This window comes from Dromiciops gliroides, chromosome 2 (assembly GCF_019393635.1).
Source record: "Dromiciops gliroides isolate mDroGli1 chromosome 2, mDroGli1.pri, whole genome shotgun sequence".
NCBI lineage: Eukaryota > Metazoa > Chordata > Mammalia > Microbiotheria > Microbiotheriidae > Dromiciops > Dromiciops gliroides.
The window spans coordinates 487416249-487437347 of NC_057862.1; the positions used below are offsets into that span (position 1 = coordinate 487416249).

The 21099-nt window shown below is 38.0% G+C and overlaps 1 protein-coding gene across 1 annotated transcript in view; it reads left to right on the forward strand.

Moving 5' to 3' along the window:
* The window catches only part of CDH13 (cadherin 13), a 1286821-nt gene that overhangs the window by 903853 nt on the left and 361869 nt on the right, over window positions 1–21099 (forward strand). Inside the window, exon 7 of the mRNA XM_043985257.1 lies at window positions 12554–12732. Coding sequence (XP_043841192.1) covers window positions 12554–12732 — 179 coding nt within the window. The remainder of the gene's footprint in view (window positions 1–12553; window positions 12733–21099) is intronic.

A 21099-nucleotide genomic window follows, 5' to 3' on the forward strand; every position in this document is an offset into this window, starting at 1 on the left:
AATGTATGCCTCATTCTGCCTCTTGAGTCCATTATGTATCTGGTGATAAGGTACTTTAGGGTGGGTAACATGCTTCATCACTGGTCTTTGTAATGCTTCATCCTCATATTGATTAAATTTGTAAGCATTTAACTATCATTTTTCTTTAGATATTCTTTGTTTGAGTCAATAAGCATTTATTAAGTGCTTACTATGTGCCAGAAACTAGACTAAGTTCTGAAAATACAAAAAAAAGGAAAAATAAACAGCTTCTGCTTTCAAGGAGCTCACAGTCTAATTGAGAAGACAAGATGCAAACAGATTACACATACAAGTACATATGTGTGAATAAATACACATATAAGTGTATATATGTATATGCATTTGTATATATATGTGTATGTATGTATAAACCTGTATATGTATGTACATGTATATGTATATGTGTGTGTGTGTATTAACTATTCTTAGAAGGAAGGCACAGAAATTAAGGCCTAGAAAAGGCATCTTGTAGAAGATGACTTTAGCTGAGACTTAAAGGAGTCAGGGAATCTAGGACCAGAGGTAAAGAGGGCTGGGGCCTCTTTTTGGGGCCAGAAATTTTCCTCCAGATACTCCTGGTCGTTCAGGTCTTGTCTGATCTTCAAATTACTTGCCCTTGTGGAATCAAAAGATAATTGATTTTGTCCCATAAGAGAGCATCGAGTACAACACTCTTATATTACAAAGAAACTGAATCCCTGGGAGCTTAAGCAAATGACTTACTACCTGGGAAACTTTAGGTCTCAGAGGTAGAACTTGACTCCAGATCCTCTGACTTTAGAGAAAGTGTTTTTTCCACTGTAAAAGGCAGCCTAAAATTTTGCTAGGAGGGAGTAGAAGAGGAAATCTGAAATCTATACAGAATAATAAATGCAAGGTTATTTAAGGAGAGAGAAAGTACTAATTAGAGGGGAGAATTCCAAATTATTTCACAGATGAAGTGCTACATCTTTGTTATTTCAGTGAATACTTGCCCCTCTGCTTAGCTGTTTCTCTTCACTCTATCTTAAAGATTGTCCACCTTTGTGTTGTGGTGTCAACAATACCAGTTCTGGAGTCAGAGGACCTGGGTTCAAAGCCAAGCTTTGCTAATTACTATGTAAATTACTCTAAGCAAATCATTTAAACTCTCTGGGCCTCAGTTTCCTTATTTGTAATACCAGAGGGTTGAACCAGAAGGTCCCTTCCAGCTCTCCAGCTCTGATAGTAGTAGAGTATTTTCACCATAATTAGGAGCATAATATAGCTGCAGAGACAAGGTGAGAGATTTCAAGAGCAGAATAACACCCTCATCTAAGGAGCTGTTACAGGACATCCATTGGTGATGTTTAGTTCTCCTGAAGCTGGCTGACCTTGTATCACTGCTGAAGCCCCCACACTGTCAGATCTTGCCTCCATTTCTCAAGAGTGTGACTGTGCCTGAAGTGGCAGTGAAGCAAAACTTCAAACAGGTCTCTTCAAGGTCACTCTGGCAGGCAGTATTTTTTAATCACAGAAATACAGTCAAGAGGAAAAGGACTGTCTGCCCAAGGCAGAACAATCAGAATTGTTTATCAGCTTGTCAGGCTGACTGCTGAGTCCCTCTACCCCTGAAAATGACTTCATCATTATGCTTTCCAATGATTAACCTGTAATTATTTGATTTTGAAGGGACCTGTGTTATTCCATCTGGCTCTGGGAGCGACAGAGCAATTATAATTTATTTTGACCCTCTAGAGAGTAAATATTGTGAATGTAGAGAAGGCTGAAATCAGAGTGTGTGCCTTCCTACTTGCAGGAAATGCTTCTAATGACTCTTCACTTTACCTGACTTCAACATCATTTTCCAGTTCCTTGAAGAGTAGAGTTTCATCAGGACCTTTAAACTATACCATTGTTGTCTTTATTGTACAACAATAATGTGTGTATGTGTGTATGTGGGGGAGGGGATGACAACCTGTGATTTCATCTTGTTTGGAATTCCCATGGAAACTGTTTTTCCACCATGGAGTCCAACAGCCACTTTGTAATCTTCAAGAGTTCTTTGGTAACACTGACACTTACTCATGGTTACATAGGCAATATGTGCCCATTTCAACCCAGTTCTTCCTAACTCCAAGGTTGAGCATTTTATACATAGCCAAGCTGCTTCTCATTTGGTTACTAAAGATGTTCCATTTATAGGGTCATAGATCTAGACCCAGAAGGGCCTACAGAAAACAGTGAGTCCCAGTCCCTAAGATGACAAAATCGAGGCATGGTGACTTTTCCAGGATCACATAGCTAATAAGTGTCTAAATCAGGATTTGAACTCATGTCTTGCAGACTCCAAGTCCAACACTCTTGTGGGTAACTGCTGCTTCTAAGTTAAAGAGGCTAAACTGGGTCCAAACATCCAGAATGTTCATATTGACATAGAATAGAACTATTTTCGCTTGACTCTGTTTTTAGTTATGTCAAGACCAAATGAACTTGATGAACTCTAAAGTTCCTTCCAGCTCTACATTTGTAATGCTAGAAGAGTATTTCCCCATAATCTGAAGTATAACGTAGCTGCAAACAAGGTGAGGAATTTCAAGAACAGAATAATACCATAACGTAAGGAGCTGGAACAGGACATTCACTGGTGGCATCCACTACTCCTGAACCTGGCTGACCTTTCATCATCACCATTATCCAATTCACTAATCAAATTGGTCTCATTCATTAATTGTCAAGTGATATTCATTAAGCACCTACTCTGAGGGAGGCATTAGAGCAGGATCCAGGTCTACTGAGGAATCAGGCTAGGGCTTGTCTGACTGGGTGTTTGTTGATAGATTAAAAAAAAGTAAACTGGAATGACCTCAAATAGGAAGGAACAGAACTGAAATAAGGTAGCACAGAGACTCAATTACTTTGAACCATAGTCAGAGGACAGGGAAAGGAAAGATGCATTGAAAAGGCAATTTTCTGACATCAGGTATCATGAGCTTACCCAGGTCTCTCACCAAAACCCTCACTATACAATATTAATTTTTATCTATTGTAAGGAGGAGGTGGGGATGGTTTCAAATATCAGGGTGAACAGCATAATCTTTGTTTGATAGCAGATTCTTTGACAGCAAGACTACTTCACTTTAGTCTTTGTATCTCCAGTGCTGAGCAAAAGACTTGACACATATGAAGTGTTTAACAAATGCTTTCTTGAAAACAACAGCACAATAAACTGGATGTGTGGAAATTATAATGACCAAGGTTGGTCCCAACAAGAGAATGAGAAGTCATCTCCCCCTGCTTCTTGGCAGAGGAGAGCAACTCAGGGTCTGGGATGCTACAAATACTATCAGATTGTTTCCATATGTCAGTTAGTTTTGCTGAGCTTTTTTTCCTTTTTTATTCTTTATAATAAGGCGTGGCTCTCTGAGAAGGGAAGAGGAAGATGGGGGGAGGGAGTATGTTGGGAAATATAAATAATCCAAAGAGGCAAGTCGATCTAGGTAACAGACTTTGTCTGCTAAGTACTGAGAAGCTCCTTACCAGGATGTTAGCTACCTTTATTTTTGTTGTTTAGATATTCTTCATTCTTGAATTACTTTTTGTGACATCATTTGTGATTTTCTTGGCAAAGATAATGGAGTGGTTTGCCATTTCCTTCTCCAGTTTATTTTACAGGTAAGGAAACTGATGCAAACAGGATTAAATGACTCCCCCAAAATCACACAGTTATAAAGTGTCAGAGACCTGAATTGAACTTGGGATTCTTCCTGACTCCAGGTTTCAAGCTCTATCCACTGAGCCACCTAGCTGGCCCTTTTAGCCACTAGGTGATGATATTTTGGACTGGAGTAGCCATTATAACAGATACGGGTTTTGTTTTGTTTTGTTTTGTTTTTGTTTTTTGCAGGGCAATGAGGGAGGGTTAAGTGACTTGCCCAGGGTCACACAGCTAGTTAAGTGTCAAGTGTCTGAGGCCGGATTTGAACTCAGGTACTCCTGAATCCAGGGCCAGTGCTTTATCCACTATACTACCTAGGTGCCCCCAACAGATACGTTTTTAATGGCCCCTACACCCCTATAACCTCCCATTAAATTTCTTAGGTGTATAGTTGGAAGGATGAACTGTATCACATCCATATTGACATTCAAATCAAGTCAAGAAAGAATTATTAAGTACCTATTATGTGTTCGGCATTGTGCTGAAGACTGGAAATACAAAGAAAGGATAAAAAACAGTTCCTGCTCACAAGGTGTTCACAGTGGAATGCAGAGAGACTACATGTAAATAACCATGTAAAAATAAGTTATATATAGGATAAATTGGGAACCACCTGGTCGGGTGGGCAATGAGGTTGATGAGAACTAGGAGAGGTTTCTTGCAGAAGGAGGGAATTTAATGGAGATTTAAAAGATGCCAGGGATTCCAGAAGGTAGAAGTGGAAAAGTGAGAGAGAGAAAGACATGTGAGGCAGGTTAAACAAACAATAATAATGCCCAGAGTCAGGAGATATAATGTTATATGTGAGTACCAACAAGGAGGCCTATGTCACTGGATCACAGGGTATATGGAGGGAATGGTAAATGAAATCATAAGATTTAAAGAAGGTAAAAGGAAATAATAAAACATAAAGAAACCACATTGGAAGATGCCTCATTGGAGAGGCAAATGAAATAATTGGGAGAATGGGTTCTATTTTTCACCCCAAGGAAAATAATCAATATAATTTCCTGAGACACATGGTCATCCTGCCTTTAAGCACTCACAATGAGTATAAGCAAGTTGAATTTTTGTTAAATTTTGTTTACATGCATCCTTACCAATGGAGATAATTGCAACATCTGTTGCAAAGGATAAAATAGGGAAATTCTTTGAAGACCTTGGCAAGATCCTCCAAATTATATCTACAAATAATTTGATATTCAAGGTCTGTAATGCAAAGGTGGGCACAAGGAAGATAGTGAAAACTACGCCAGAAAACATGGTTCAGGATCAAAAATTGAAAACAAAGCAAAACAAGGATCAAGACTGTTCGGCTATATTGACTTAGTATTATCTTTATACACATACACATTCATTTAAAAGGAGGCATATGTCTATATGCAGAGTTTAATAGGGTGAGACATCACCAGATGCTGAGTGATGAAAACCCTCCTAGAACAGAGGAGAAAAGAAAAATTCTAGAGAGAGACTGAGCCCAAAGGAAAATAAGAAAAAAACATTGGCAAAATACATTGCCTTCAGACCACTATGATTCTCTATTCCACCGTCTAAGTGCTATGAAGGAAAACCTTACTTTCTTCTAAGGTTATAGGGTTGTGGGGAGCAGACAGGTGCAAACCATGGCAAAGGTGGGTGATGATGGGGTTAAGGGTAGAAAAGAGCTGCTTGGGTTGTTTTTCTTGTAGTAAGCAGTGTTTCCTATCTTTTTTACTACTGAGGGCAAAAGGGGGCAAGACTAGGTAGAACAACATAGACTTTAAGCTATAACACAAATCTTGGGGTTAGCTTTGAATTTCCATTTCCCTTTGGGTGTGGGGTGTGTAGGTTGCTAGAAAAGCACTAAGATCAGTGCTGAATTGAAAATTAATTTATGAAATTGTGAAATGGGAGAAGGGAAACCCAGTTCATTGGGTACTCACTGGGAAAGACCACTGATTGGTGGTGGGAAACAGGGCTTCAATCACACTTTAGTAAGTCATAGAGGATACAGAGACTACTGTCAAAGAGTGGGGAGAGATACAAAGGAAGATGGCAGAGCTCAAGGAAGGGGAATGGGATGGTGAAAGGAGGCAGTGTGAGGAAGAAGATGGTGAGGGGGAGAGCCAGAGAATATTACTACAGAATCATGGATTAGAATTGGGAGCACTAAGCAGCATGGACCCAATGGAAATGGAAGAGAGCTGGAGGAGGGAGGTGGTGGAGATGGGGCAGGAGTTTGAAGTCTCATTTTTATAGATTTTTGGAAGGAAACAGAACAACTCCTATGTGTGCCAACTTGGGGTAGTTTATTAACATATACAAATCATCTTAAAGTTACCAGTGAAACTTCAAAGTTATCAGGACCTTTTTGAAGTTTTGCTGGTCTGGATTTGTGAAGGTCTGGATTTTTTCTGGAATTTACATAGGATCAGAAGCCTTGACAAGCAGAACCTAGATTGCTTCACCTGATACGGCATATCTTATTGCAATGGGAATTTTGGTTAATATATGATACAATTTGTAAATTATGCTCCTTTGATCGTTGGGATGGTTTGTATGAGACTTTCAGGTTTCCCTTTGCAATCTTATTTCCTGTCATTTTCCCTTTATGCTGGCTACTTATAAACTTACTTACTTTACTGACTAGAAGGGATGGGGAGCAGTTGTGGGGACCAGAATAGGATACAATTTTAATACAAGTTCTCTCACAAAATGGTGAGGAGGCAGCCATTTCAGGAATGGATGCTGGCAATATTCTTTCTTTATCTAACAATGAGAGAGAGAGAGAGAGAGAGAGAGAGAGAGAGAGAGAGAGAGAGAGAGAGAGAGAGAGAGAGAGAGAGAAAGAGAGAAGGGGGCAGCTAAGTGGCGCAATGGATAAAGCACCAGCCCTGGATTCAGGAGCACCTGAGTTCAAATCTGGCCCCAGACACTTGACACTTACTAGCTATGTGACTCTGGGCAAGACCATTGATTGGTGGTGGGAAACAGGACTTCACTTAACTCTCATTGTCCTGAAAAAAATATATATATATATATATAGCTAAATTTTCTTTTTATTTCAGGTAAATGCTTCTTGAATAGTGTCCTGTGGATGGTTGGTCTGGTAAAATGAACACAGAATCAAAGACTTTGAGATTTGGATGCGACCTCAGCATCGATCTACTCCAAACCCTATAATCAAAGGACTCTTTAGAGATAATATACTTAGTAAATGGTCATCCAGTTAAAGACTTCCAAGAAGGGAAAACCCATCACCTTTCATGGAAGTCCATTCCACTTTTGATTATTAGGACATTATTTGTTTGTTTTCTACAATTAAGCCTAATAATCGTCCTCCACATCTTCTGACCATTACTTATAGTTTTACCCTCTCAGACCAAAGAAAACAAACATAATTAATTTTCTATACAACATCACTTTAAATACTTGAAGGTCACTTTCATGGCACCTTCTCCAAGCTATACAAGCTCTGTTCCTTCAACTAATCCTCCTTCAGCATGGGCTCAAGGGCCTTAACTCATCTCAATTATCCTCATTCATACATTCTCATGAGTATTAATGTCTTTACAATGTTGTGAACTGATCTCAGTACTCCAGATGTGGACTGGCAAGGGTAGAGTATATTGGTACTCGCACCGCCCTATTTCTTGAGGCTATATCCTTCTTAATTCATCCCAAGATTGGATTACTTATTTTTTTAAACTGCTGCATCATGCTGTTGACTCATATTGAGATTGCAACCCAACAACAACAACAACAAAAATCAGATTCTTTTCAGAACTTCTCCCTAATCATGCCTCACCACTCTGTAACTGAGAGGGTTTTTGTTTTGTTTTGTTTGAACCCTAGTGCAGAACTTTACACCAATCCCTACTGAAATTAATTTCATTATATTCATCCCAATATTCTAGTTTACTAATATCTTCTTGGATCTTAACTAGGTCATCTAATGTTTTAGCTATATGTTTCAGCTTGTATCATCTGTGAATTCATATCTTTTTCCATATCTTCCATATCCATATCTTTTTCCAAGTTATTGATTAAAATGTTCACATGATGAAATGCTAGAAACCTACTACCATGTTTACATAGAATATTAACAACTAATCTGTGACTTTGAGATCAGCCATCCAATTTGTTCTGAATCTGTATAATTAGGTTATCATCTAATCCACATTTGCCGATTTTCTCCATCAAAAAAAAAAGTATGGGATATAGTATCAAAAGCTTTGCTATAACATGGGTAAATTGTATTGGCAACATTCCTTCATCTATTATTTCAGTAACCATGATCAAAAACTAACATGCCAAATGCATTTAATTTGGCACCATTCATTCATTCATGATGAATTCATACTAGTTATTTATAATCACTTCTTTCTAGTCTAGCTTTCACCAAATATCTCTTTCATTAAATTTTCTAGGCTTTTCCCAGGAAACCAAAGTCAAGTTCACTGGTCTATGATATTCAGAATCTGTAATTTTCCATTTTTTGAAAATCAAAAAATTTACCCTTTTATCATCTTATGAGACCTCTCCTATTGTCTATTATATTTGAAGTATCACTGACAGAAATTTAGCAATCCCCTCCAGCAGTTATTTCAGTGCATAAGAATGGAGTTCATTTGGCCCCAGTGACTGAAATTCATTAAAGGAATCCAAATGGCTTCTTATTATTTCCTTACTTATCCTGAATATCAACTACCTCAATTATTTTTGTTTTATCATTTCCAATGCAATGGTCAATTCTTTTTTTCAGAGGTCACAAAAAAAAGAAAAATGAAAGTTGAGCTGCTCTGCAAGAATAATCATCCCAAAGGCAGCTAGGTGGCACAGTAGATAAAGCACCAGTCCTGGATTCTGGAGGACCTGAGTTCAAATCCGGCCTCAGATATTTGACACTTACTAGCTGTGTGACCTTGGGCAAGTTCCTTAACCCTCATTGCCCAGCCAAAAAAAGAAAAAGAAAAAGAAAAAAGAATAATCATCCTACCTACCCCCAAAACAAAAAGATCCTATATCTTCTTTGATGTTTCTTTTGTTCCCAACATAGTTTGTGTGTGTGTGTGTGTGTATTTGTGTGGTTTTGGTTTTTTTTGTTGTTGTTGTTTTGTATTTTATGAAAAAAGCTCTTTTTGTTACCTTTAGCTTGCCTTGTCAGCCTTAACTCCTCAGCTTTGGTGTTCCTGATACTATCTTCAAAGGATAGTATTTATTCATTTTATTCATTCATTCATATTTATTATTTTTATGTGGTCTTGCTTCCATTTTATATACTTCCTTTAAAGATTTAAGTTGATTGGAGAGTTCCTTGTGCATTCATATTGATCAGAAAAATCCTATATTTACTCGTTATAATTGTTTTCCTTTTTATCTTAAGATTTTTATTCTTGATCCCCTTTCAACCCTTTAGGGCTGACTTCTCCTAAACCATTTTACTTTATATAATTCTGTCTTTGTTTCCTCTGAACCTTTTGCAATCAGTCTTTTCCAAATCTAGGATACATTTTTGGGGCATCTAGGTGGCACAGTGGATAGAGTAGCAGGCCTGGATTAGGAAGATTACTGTTCCTGAGTTCTAATATGACCTCAACAACATATGAGTGTGACCTTATGCAAGTCACTTATCCAGGTTTGCCTTGCTTTCCTCATCTGTAAAATGAACTGGAGAGGGGGTGGCTAAGTGGCACAGTGGATAAAGCACCGGCCCTGGATTCAGGAGTACCTGAGTTCAAATCCGGCCTCAGACACTTGACACTTACTAGCTGTGTGACCCTGGGCAAGTCACTTAACCCCCATTGCCCCGCAAAAAAAGAAAATATAATAAAATAAAAAAATAAAAATGAACTGGAGAAGGAAATGACAAACCACTTCAGTATCTCAACCAAGAAAACCTCTGATGGGGTCATGAAGATTTAGACATGAGTGAAGAAATTACTGAACTGAAGGTTACATGTCAGACTATGACTGTATATATTCTCCTCTACTACAAACTCTAGGTTGAAATTACCACTGGCCCCCCATCTCTGCCCCCTAAAATTCACATCATTTTCACCCCCCGTATTCAATCCCTCCCTGTTAGTGAGAATCATATCCAGAATAGAATTTTCCTTTGTTGGTTCTTTCAGATTTTTAAGGATGGAATGATCACTAAGGCAAATTAAGAAATGATTACCTACTCTGCTTTTGACAGAGATAGAGAGCTCCAGCTGATGTATGTATAATTGAAGTCCCATAGCATTACAATACTATGCCTCTATGCCAGACTTAGGATATGTTTCCAAAACTCCCAATATTTCCCTTTCTATGCAGTTAGTCTCTAATATATTCAAATAAAAAAAGATCACTTCTGTTTCCCCATCCTTTGACCTTCACCAAGATACTCTCCATCATGTTTTTCTCCCTCCTCTTCTCAGATTTCCTCATATAGTTAGGCTTTCTTACTCTAGAAGTACTACATATTTCCCTTCCTATCCCATTTTTCCAACCTTATTTCATTAGAATAAGGAATACTCACACAGAGCCATGGTCCTGTTATGAGTTTCACCATACCAAGTCTTATGGATATTTATCAAGCATTTGTTATAATTAAAATATAAATTTTTGTTCTTTTTGAATGGTGTCTAAACTGTGGGTATTTATGGATCATCATTTGAGGTTGTGCATACTTTTCTCCTGACTCCTTTCTTAGAATTTGTTTTCTGCAAATTTCTATGTCTCAGCTACTATTCATACTTTTTTGGTACTCTCTATACTATGTAACTTGGCACATATGCATAGGTGTTCTTCTGCCATGCTTGTTGTTTTTTTGTTTAAATACCTTTTTAAAGGCTCCTCAGTAGGGTCTTGCTAGTTATGTTTTTGAAAAGCTGAGCCTAAAGTCTGCCTTGAACTTGGGGTAGCTTTTGAGAGTTTGGTGATTAAATGAGACTTTTGTTGAATCATCACAAATAATTTCTTCAAGAAAAGAATCCAAAAGTACTAAAAATGGCAAACACTGGAAAAGGAAAAAAAATGACTATATCTTAAAATATTGAAGCTGCTCATGACCAAGGTAGCAGTCATCACAGGCTCATTTGCCTCTGTGTAATCAGATCATAGACTGATTTAAGAACAAATCAGTGACAAATTGGAAGAAAGACTATTTATGGAAAGAAAACACTGTTCAATGACAGTGACCTCAATCGAACCTTTTTACATAAGCCGGCAACACATTTGAAAAAAAGGAAAACATCAAAAGCAAAGGCATCAACTCATCATCACCATTTCCTAGAGAAGCTTCACCAGTGGGAAATAGTTGCCATTATGATTAGGCTGATGCAGCTCAGAAATTTCCTTGGTCCACCAACCCCTGATCTCTCTGCTGAGTGAACAGCCATAGTAGCCAAGGGGAATACTGCTTTCCATTATAAATACAAACTCAGGTACATGGCACAATAAAGCAAGAGTTTAACAGACTATGAATATATAATATCTTAAAGGGATATTAACTTGATAGTACATTGAGACAATTACCTTTTCATAATAAACTAGCTCAAACTTTTCATGGATACATATATATGTATATATAGATGTATAGATGCATATATATCTGCATATACATGTATATTTATATATAATGTACACATAGATCTGTATATATATGTATCATCATGGATATATAGATATATAGATGTATGTGTATATACATATACTCATTATACAGTTGAGTATATAGATACAAAACAGTTACATGCATGTATACATATATACACATACATGTATGTGTACATGTATATGTACATATACACACATACTTATACATACACATACACATACACACAATCAACTTAGAGAACCAAGGAAGCCAGACTGGTAGATCTGCCTTCTGACATGGAAGATCCTGAGACAGTTTTTTCTATCTAGACTCCTCTCATCTCTGAGTCCCATGGATTCACTCTGAACATATGGAAAACACAGGCCTATTCTATAACTAAATGATTGTAGCAGAATGTCATGACTGGAAAATAGGGTTGGTTCAGTTGTCCATAGCTCCTGTAGGTGGGCCTCAAGTTGGCAAGACTAGCATGCATGACATGGACATCTTGGTGATCAAATCCTTTAGCTATGCCTCATAATCTAATAGTCATCTAGGCATAGCTGATAGATATCTAACAAGAACTCCTGACATGACCAGAACTGGTACTTGAAAGCTCAGTTCAACTTGAGCATGCCTGCTGTGTGCCATATGTGGGCAGCTAGGTAGTATAGTGGATGGAGATCTGAGTCTGGAGTCAGGAAGATCTGAGTTTGAATGTGGCCTCAAATACTAGCTGTGTAACCCTGTGCAAATTACTTAATCCTGTTTGCCTCAGTTTCCTTATATATAAAATGAGCTGTAGGGGGCAGCTAGATGGCGCAGTGGTTAAAGCACCGGCCCTGGATTCAGGAGTACCTGAGTTCAAATCCGGCCTCAGACACTTGACACTTACTAGCTGTGTGACCCTGGGCAGGTCACTTAACCCTCATTGCCTGCAAAAAAAAACAAAAACAAAAACAAAAACAACAATAAAATGAGCTGTAGAAGGAAATGGCAAACCACTCCAGAATCTATTCCAAGAAAACCCCAAAAGGGGCCACAAAGAGTCAGACACAACTGAAATGACAAAACAAGACAACAACAAAAATTCCTGATATATCTTTTCTTTGTTTTATTGAATCCTTTAAAGGAATTTGGTAAGAAAACAAGTCAAGGATCCAGTGAGTATTATTTTATTTTTAATTTTGAATGTTGAACAGTCTTCGCAGTGTCACTTGTGGAAAGCAGAGCCTGCCTGATGCTGGTTGTGAGTCATAATAAAATCTTCTGCCTTCTTATTCTATTCCCTGCAGGAACCACCGTGATGCGGATGACAGCCTTTGATGCTGATGACCCTTCCACAGACAATGCCCTCCTGCGATACAACATCCTGCAGCAGACTCCTGACAAGCCATCTCCCAACATGTTCTATATTGATCCTGAGAAAGGAGACATCGTCACTGTAGTGTCACCAGCACTGTTGGACCGGGAGGTAAGTTCAAAGCCATCGACTTGCTGCTGCATAAAAACAGACTCAGATTCTTGATACATTTAATATTCTCAAAGTCATTCAGCCATACTCTGCATTATGAAGGTCAGAGCCTAAAATTCATTAATGGCCGATGATCTGTTTTTCCCTCAGGCTGGGCTAGAGTAGAGGCAGGTCTAGAAGTGGCAAGGTTTGCAACAGGCTCATGATACTCCTTAAAAACAAAACTTCCTGCCTTTAGGGAGTTGGGCAAAAGAGATCGTACTCAGGATGTTCTACATAGATTACTGTGGGAAGAAGAGCTCAGTGGCCAAAGTTGTAGAACCCCAAATGAATAGAACCAGGCAGTAACAACCTCTGAAATGGAAACTATGGTCAGTAGTCAGGACTAATAATTATAAAGCTGAATGGGCCTGATATTATCTTAACAGGATGTCTACACAAAACAGAAGCCTTCCCAAGTCCAATGGGATAGTGGTAGGTAAGCAACTAAATGGAGCAATAGATATGGTGATGAGCTTGGAGTCAAGAAGGCCAGAATTCAAATCCTATCTCAAATATTTACTGGCTGAGTGACCTTAGGTAAATCACTTAATTTCTGTTTGCCTCAGTTTCCTCAAATCAGAGTGGGGATAATCATAGTACCTGTTTCTCAGGGTTGTTGTGATGATCAAATGAGATAATCTTTATAAATCATTTAGCACAGTGATGGGCATATAATTAGAGCTATATAAATATTAGCTATTATTACTATTATCATCATCACCATTGTCACTATTATTATTATATGGAGTTTGGAGCTGAAGAATCAAGACTTTGGTACTGGGTAAGCTGTGAATTCTGTACAATAATGCACAACATGAGTAACTTGTAAGTAACAATGAAAACATGTTGTTTTTAATGATAAATGTCACTTGGATAGTTTCTATTCATTCATTCAACAAGTATTTATTGAGTACCTACTATGTATCCAAGGTATTGTACTAGGCACTAAGGAAGTTGGAAAATGAATTTAAGATATTTTCTCTTATTAATGGAATTTAATTGTTACCAATGTGGAAATATATATACATACATACACATATACATATACATTTACATATATGAAACCGTGAGATGACAGTTTAAGGCTCTAATCTATAAGATTTGAGGCTAGATGAGTAGCTAGCATTTGCAATAGGTAGCATTTATATAGTATTTTTAAGTTTGCCAAGAATTTTACAAATATTATCTTACTTGATCTTTAAATAATACTGGGAGATAAATGCTATTGTTATTTTTTCATAAGAGGAAACTGAGGATAATTAAGGTTTATGACTTGCCCAAGGTCCCACAAGCTGGTAAGTGTCTGAGGTAAGATTTGAACTCAGGTATTCCAGACTCCAGATCCAGCCTGCTATCCATTGGTTCATTTAGCTGTCTCTAAGTGTGGTGAAGGAACTAAGTATTCTGGGATCTCAAAAATAGATATGGGCTGGCACATTTCATACAAAGAAGGCTGAATAGAAGAGGGGGGACTAAAAAGGAATTAACATATGGGTTGGATTTACATAGGATGAAAGGAGATAAAATGGCATTCTCTATAGAAATCCAGAGCAGGCAAAGGTTTAGAGTGAGAATATTATTTTCAAGGGACAGCAAGGAAGGTAAGTTTGACTGGAACAGTAAGACTGCTCTGAGAAAAAAAATAGGAAATATATTTGGGTAGGAATATGTTGGGGTTTTTTCAGAGTCTGGTAAATGTAGTTACAGACAAAATTAGTCTTCTCTAGGTATTCAAGCAGGAAGTGCTGGGGTTTTGATAGGGGTACTTAGGGGGGAGAATTTTTGAATTTCTAGGCTGGTAGTAATTGGATGGGTCCAGTGAGGAAAGGAGCAGACAAGAGGATGAATAGAAGATATTACACTATTCTCAGCATGAGATCATGATGTAGACTGGAATAGTGACATTGAGACTAGAGAAGAAACAATAGCTGGAAGAAGCATTTCAAATGAAGAATTAGTTTCTGAATCTTAATTTACCCTGGGCCCTCCCCATTGCTCTGCAATTCTGGTATCCTTTCATCAATAGCATATGAATGTCCCACAGCAATTTTTCAATACTTTTCCTACACACCCCATGTCCCTTTAACTATACTTTCGATCCCTTTTCCCTGACCTTTGTTGCCTGTTTAAATGAGATTAAAACCAGCTCATATAACATCCTTCATCTATCCCTCCATGCAACTCAAAATGGATCTTTAGCTATGTCCCTCCCTTCCATCCTTTCTGAAATGAGAAGAGGTCCTTTATCCTCTTCAGTCAGTCAAGAGTCAGTTAATAAACATTTATTAAGTACTATTTCCTATGTGTCCGGCATTGTGCTAAACACTTGGAATACAAATACAAGTAGAAAGAGAAACAGTCCCTGCTGTCAAGGAGATTATATTCTAATGGAAGAAGGCACACATAAAAGAAAGGGGAGCAGGAGGATCTGGAGAGCAGAAGATGTACCGAGTCCATAGGCACCTTCCACAAATGGAGTTTCTGTTAGAAGCCCGTCATTCAGAGGGAGAGGCCAGAAAGGATCCAAATTGTGAATTCCAGGGCTAGAGTGACTCTTCAGGATAAAGAGCTGGAGGATCATAGTGGAAGTCTGGAATGTAGCCTGAAGAGGTTAATTCCTAGGGTCCATAATCTTAGTCTATGAAAGACTTCTACTCCTAAAACTATCCTCAGAACCTATTATTTTCCCTCTCAACACTCTTCCTAAGTGGAATTTTCTGCTACATGTATTGATCTTAGAGTTGGGAAAACCCAAGTTTGAATATTGCTTCAGATACTTACTGCCTATGTGACCCTGGGCAAATCACTTAACCTGTCTAACTCCCAGTTTCATTATTAAATGGGGGTAATAATAGTACTTATCATACCAGGTTGTTTTAAGGATTAAGCAAGCTAAGCTACATAGAGTGCTTTGTAAACTTTAAAGTATGCTATAAATATTAATAATTATTATTATCCTTATTATTTCTATGTAATTTGTTCCTAGATCACTATCCCCTGCCCTGAGCTCTTATTCTGAATCCATAGAAACTTCAAATTCAGCAAACATAATACCCATCGGTTTCCCACCGTAACCAGCTCTGCATCAAGAATACCCTACTTCCACTATTTTTGTTTCATGAACCCAAGCTTTAAACCTTTAAGGTATCATTGACCTTCCCTCCCTCACCTTTCAGTGTACCATATTCAGTCAGATGGAAGAAGAATTAGAGACCATCTAGTATAAACCTTTCATTTAGCAAATAAGAAGCTGAAATCCAGACAGGTTAAGTGACTAACCAGTCACACAGGTAGGACTGCTGATATCTTCTGGAGATGTCATTATACTGTTCACAATGTTACCAGTCTTCTAGTCTCTGGTGGACTAGCCTTCTTCCTATGGGCTTCATAGTCTCCACCAGACACTGCTTTTCTATCTTGCTGACAGAAATGGTTCTGCTAGAAATGGAGTCTCGACAGACCATGGATGGCTGAAGTCTATGTCAATGCTCCCTTCTGTCTTTGCAAAAATGCTTTGTTAAAGTGCTGCCTTGCTATTTTAGCTTAAAGTCTTTACCCATATACTTGTGCAAGCTCTTTTATTTTATTTTTAATTAAATTTTTATTGATTTTTGTTTTTATGGCACCATCATTTCTCAAAACGTCCCTTCCCCTCCCACTCCCAGAGAACTATCCTTTATAACAAAGAATTAAAAAAAATAAAAAGACAGTTAAAAAAAAAACATTCATACAAACTGACACATAAACCAAGTCTGACATTTTGCATGAAATTCTATACTCAGAGTTCCTTACCTCTGCCAAGGAGGGTATGGACTTATGTATTCTAAATCTCTTCTTTGAAGCAAAGTTTGGTCACTGTAACTTCATAGCATTGAGTTTTGGTTTTCTTATTTCTGTTCTTTTCATTTCTGTGATTGTAATAATTGTGTATTCTGTTTTCCCAGTTCTGCGTTTCCTAATATTGAATGAATTTATACAAATCTTCTCATGCTTCTCTATATGCTGTAACATTGGAGTTAAACTAAAAAACAAAAACAAAGACAAAAAAACCAAATCCATCTGTTACAAATATTGACTTGAAAAGACACATATTAAGATTATTAATTTTCTGTTGCATTTATATTTCTTTTATTAAATATTTCCCAATTATACATTGGTTCTGTCCCATTTGGAGTATTGCCCCTCATGCTTGACATCTCTGTTGTGTACATTCATCATTTCTTATAGAGCAGTAAAGAAAACCCTGAGGAAAGGAAGGAACAAAAGAAACCTTGAAGGTCTTTCGAGTATGCAAACTAGGCTATCATTTGCCTCATTTCTTACCTATCCCTAAATTACTTAATGGATGTTGCTTCAGAAAAACTGAGACCTGGGAAAGACCTTAGCTTAAAAATCCCAAGGAGGGGGAACTAGAGCTAGGTGGGGCAGTGGATAAAAACGCTGGTCCTGAATTCAGGAGTACCTGAGTTCAAATCCGAACTCAGACACTTGACACTTACTAGCTGTCTGACCCTGGGCAAGTCATTTAACCCTCATTGCTCTGCCACAAAAAATCCCAAGGTCTCCCAGTGCATCTGGGGTGATCTCTGGTCATCCTCACCTACATCTTGCCACTGGACCCAGATGGCTCTGGAGGAGAGATTGAGGCTGATGATTTTGTACAGCCCTCCCTCAATTGAATCCAATTTATTCGCCAAATCAAGACATCACCCTCCTGACATCATTGGTCCTCTTTGAGAACAAAGGACAAACAATAACAGTAACAACAACAACAACAACAGAGTGGAAATATCCCAATAAAATCATGTGCCACAATTTATTTAACCATTTTTAAATAGACATCTACATTTTTCCCCTTCTAGTTCTTTGCTCCTACAAAAGAGGTACAGCTATAAATGGTTTAGTGCATCTGGGATTGTTCTTTTTATCATTGGCCTCATTGGAGTATGGGACTAGAAGTAAAAACTCAGGGCAAAGAGTATAAACATTTTAGCCACTTTATTTACATAAATGTAAATTCTTTCCCAAAATACTAGGACCAATTCATAGCTTTGACAGCAGTTATTTTAGAAAAATCAGAAAATCCTTTCACCTTTAACAAGCAGAAAGACTCCCCTACTTTGCTTTGTATTCCAGCCACCCTTAAACAGAAGATTTTCAGCCCCAGGTGTCAAATTCTTCAAAACAAAGAGCAGGTTTATCCCAACTAGCTGATAGGCTTTGATTTTTCCCCCTTAGTTCTCTTCCTAGTCCAGCAGCCTGAGACCATTAGCTTTCAGTCAGAAACCTCACTACTAGTTCTTGTGAATATACCATGTACCTCACAATTTTAATCTTAGAACAAAAAACTAAAAGCATTGGCATGGATATTTGCCCACAAAGTACCAACATCTCTGGGGTCTTAGAGTCCCCCGGGGGGATTTTTGTTTGTTTGTTAGGTAATTAGGGTTAAGTGACTTAACCAAGGTCACACAGCTAGTAACTGATTTCAGATTTGAACTCAGGTCCTCCTGACTCCAGGGCTGATATTCTGTCCACTGTACTACCTAGTTATCCCAGTTCCCCAGATTTTAAAAAACCATGATGCTACTGTTCTCCAGTGTAAATGGGTGGGCACAGACAAAAGTATAGAAACAAAGTAAGACAAGTGGGCAAGGCCAATATCTCTGAATTTTGTTTAGCCACATTCTTCATGTGTACGTGGTAACATGAAAATTGTGTGTGTGTATATGTATACATGTGTGTATATATGCATATATATGTATGTGTGTACACACACACATACACACACATATATACATACAATGGGTAAATGGGGGGGGCAGCTAGTTGGCACCACCCCTGGATTCAGGAGGACCTGAGTTCAAATCCAACCTCAGACACTTGACACTTACTAGCTATGTGACCCAGGGCAAGTCACTTAACTTCCATTGCCCTGCAAAAAGAAAAAAAGAAAGAAAAGAAAAATAGGTAAATCCAATCCAACCTAATAAACATTTATTAAGTGCCAGGTATGTGCCAGGCATTGTGCTAAGAGCTGGGGATACAGTTAATAAAAAGAAGGTCCCTGCCCTCAAGGAGCTAACAATTTAATGAGGAGAGACATCACACAAAAGAAGGTAGTAAAGTGGGGAGTTGGGGAAACGAGGGGGCATCTTGTTTGGTGGAAATGAAATCTGGCAGAGCAGTAGTTACAGAGTGGAGTGGAGTGTCATAGATGAAAGCATACACACAAGCCCACACACACACACACACACACACACACACACACACACACACACACACACCCCATGTAATAACAGCTAGCATTTATTGAGTGCTTACTAGGCACTGTACTAAATTCCTTATAAATATAATCTCATTTGATTCTCACAGCAATTCTGGTAGTTTGGTGCTATTACCTGTTTTATGAATGGGGAAATGGAGGCAAGGAAAATAAAAGTGACTTCACCCAAGAGCACACAGGTAGTGTGTATCTGAGGCCAAATTGGAATTCAGGGCTTTTTGACTCCAGGACCAGCACTCTATCCAGTGTGTTTGTGTGTGTGTGTGTGTGTGTGTGTGTGTGTGAGTGTATGTGAGAGAGAGAGAGAGAGAGAGAGAGAAAGAGAGAGAGTGCAAGAGTGAGAGTGAGAGCGAGAGAGCGAGAGAGCAAGAGAGAGAGAGATCAAGTGGGCAAAGTTATTGTCTCTGGCATTTACTTAGCCACACTTCCAGGTTCCTTCATGTGTAGATGGTAGTATGAAAATTTATACACACATTTATTCATATACATTAACATATATTCAATTACTATTATATGTATATGTATTATGTGTATACACACACATACCAATAATTGAAGGCAAAGAGTTGAATTTTATTCCAAATCTGTGATGCTAAGAACACATTTAACCATTCCTTGACTCAGTTTATTCACATATAAAACTGGGACCCATGACCAGGAGCTCTGTTGGTCTGTATGTTGAGGTAAGTATTTTTAAAATTCTGGTTGAATTAATTAATATTGTCCCAAATTGGTCCCCCTTTTTTTCATCCCCTTGCTTCCCCTCTGAGGTTACAAGTTAGAGGGCAAAATTGTACTTACAGTAATTACCATTGTTTATAATAAAAGGGGAAGTGTGCAACCTTCTTAATTATCTTTATCAAAGGCCCTGAGGTAGAAAGTTAGATTTTCCCAAAAAGAAACTGAAAGAACTACATCTCAGAATATTATAAATTATTCCAGATTATCTGTTTCATTATCTCTGATAAATGCTTGGAATGCCTGGAAATCCATATTGGGAATGGGGGCTCTATTTTCTTTTCTCTTTCCTGAAAGATACTATTCTCTCAAACCCTCTGTTTCTCTTTGATGGGAATGATGCTTGAAGCCCTTGAGACAGGAATGTCAGTATCTACCTTTCTGCAAAGGAAGAATTCCTATAACCTGATTTCTGTGGTGGCCAAATATCTTTAAATATCTTTGTTCTGCTTCCCTCATACCTATCCTATACAGGCATGGTCCATAGGTGTAGGTTTTCTGTTTCTCTCATTGGGAAAGACACATCATAATATATCTCAGATTCCACCCATCTCCTTCCTTCCTCAATTCTCTGCTCTTGGTCACTCTATCTTCTTCTCTTGAAGGTGACAAGTCACCCCTTTCCCTCCATATCTGTTATCACTTTGGTTTGTCATATTTTCCTTGTAGAGATACCTGCAGGATCCTAAATGATCCTTTTAGAATCAGGAGGTAATAATAACAATAATAAGAATAAGGAACACTTTTCTAGTGATCCGAGCTTTACAAAGCATTTTATACTCGCCATCTTATTTAATAATAGCTTCCATTTATAAAGGTTTTAAAGGTTTGTTAAGCACTTTACATATATTATCTCTCTGATTCACATTGGATCCTCAAAACAGCCCTGTGAGGTAGGTGTTATTCTTTTCCCCATTTTTCTGATGAGGCAGAGTGTTGAAGTGACTTAGGGTCATACGTGAATGTCTGGGGCAAGTTGTGAACCTAAGGCTTCCAATTTAGCACCTTATCCAATGTCATTACCTTACCTCTTTGCTCTTCACATCAACTCTGTGGGTCATGTAATACAGGCATTATCATCCTTGGGAAGGGATGAGGCCTGAACAGATAAAATGACATACCTAGGGCCACAAAGCCAGTAAGAGTGAAAAGGCATGATTCAAAATTAATATCTTTCCACTAGTCTCTGCAGCTTGCCAACTTCCTCAATCTTCTTGATCTCAACATCATCATCACCATCACCAATGCCATCTTTATTAATAACATTATATTCAATAATACAATATTAATTATATTATACA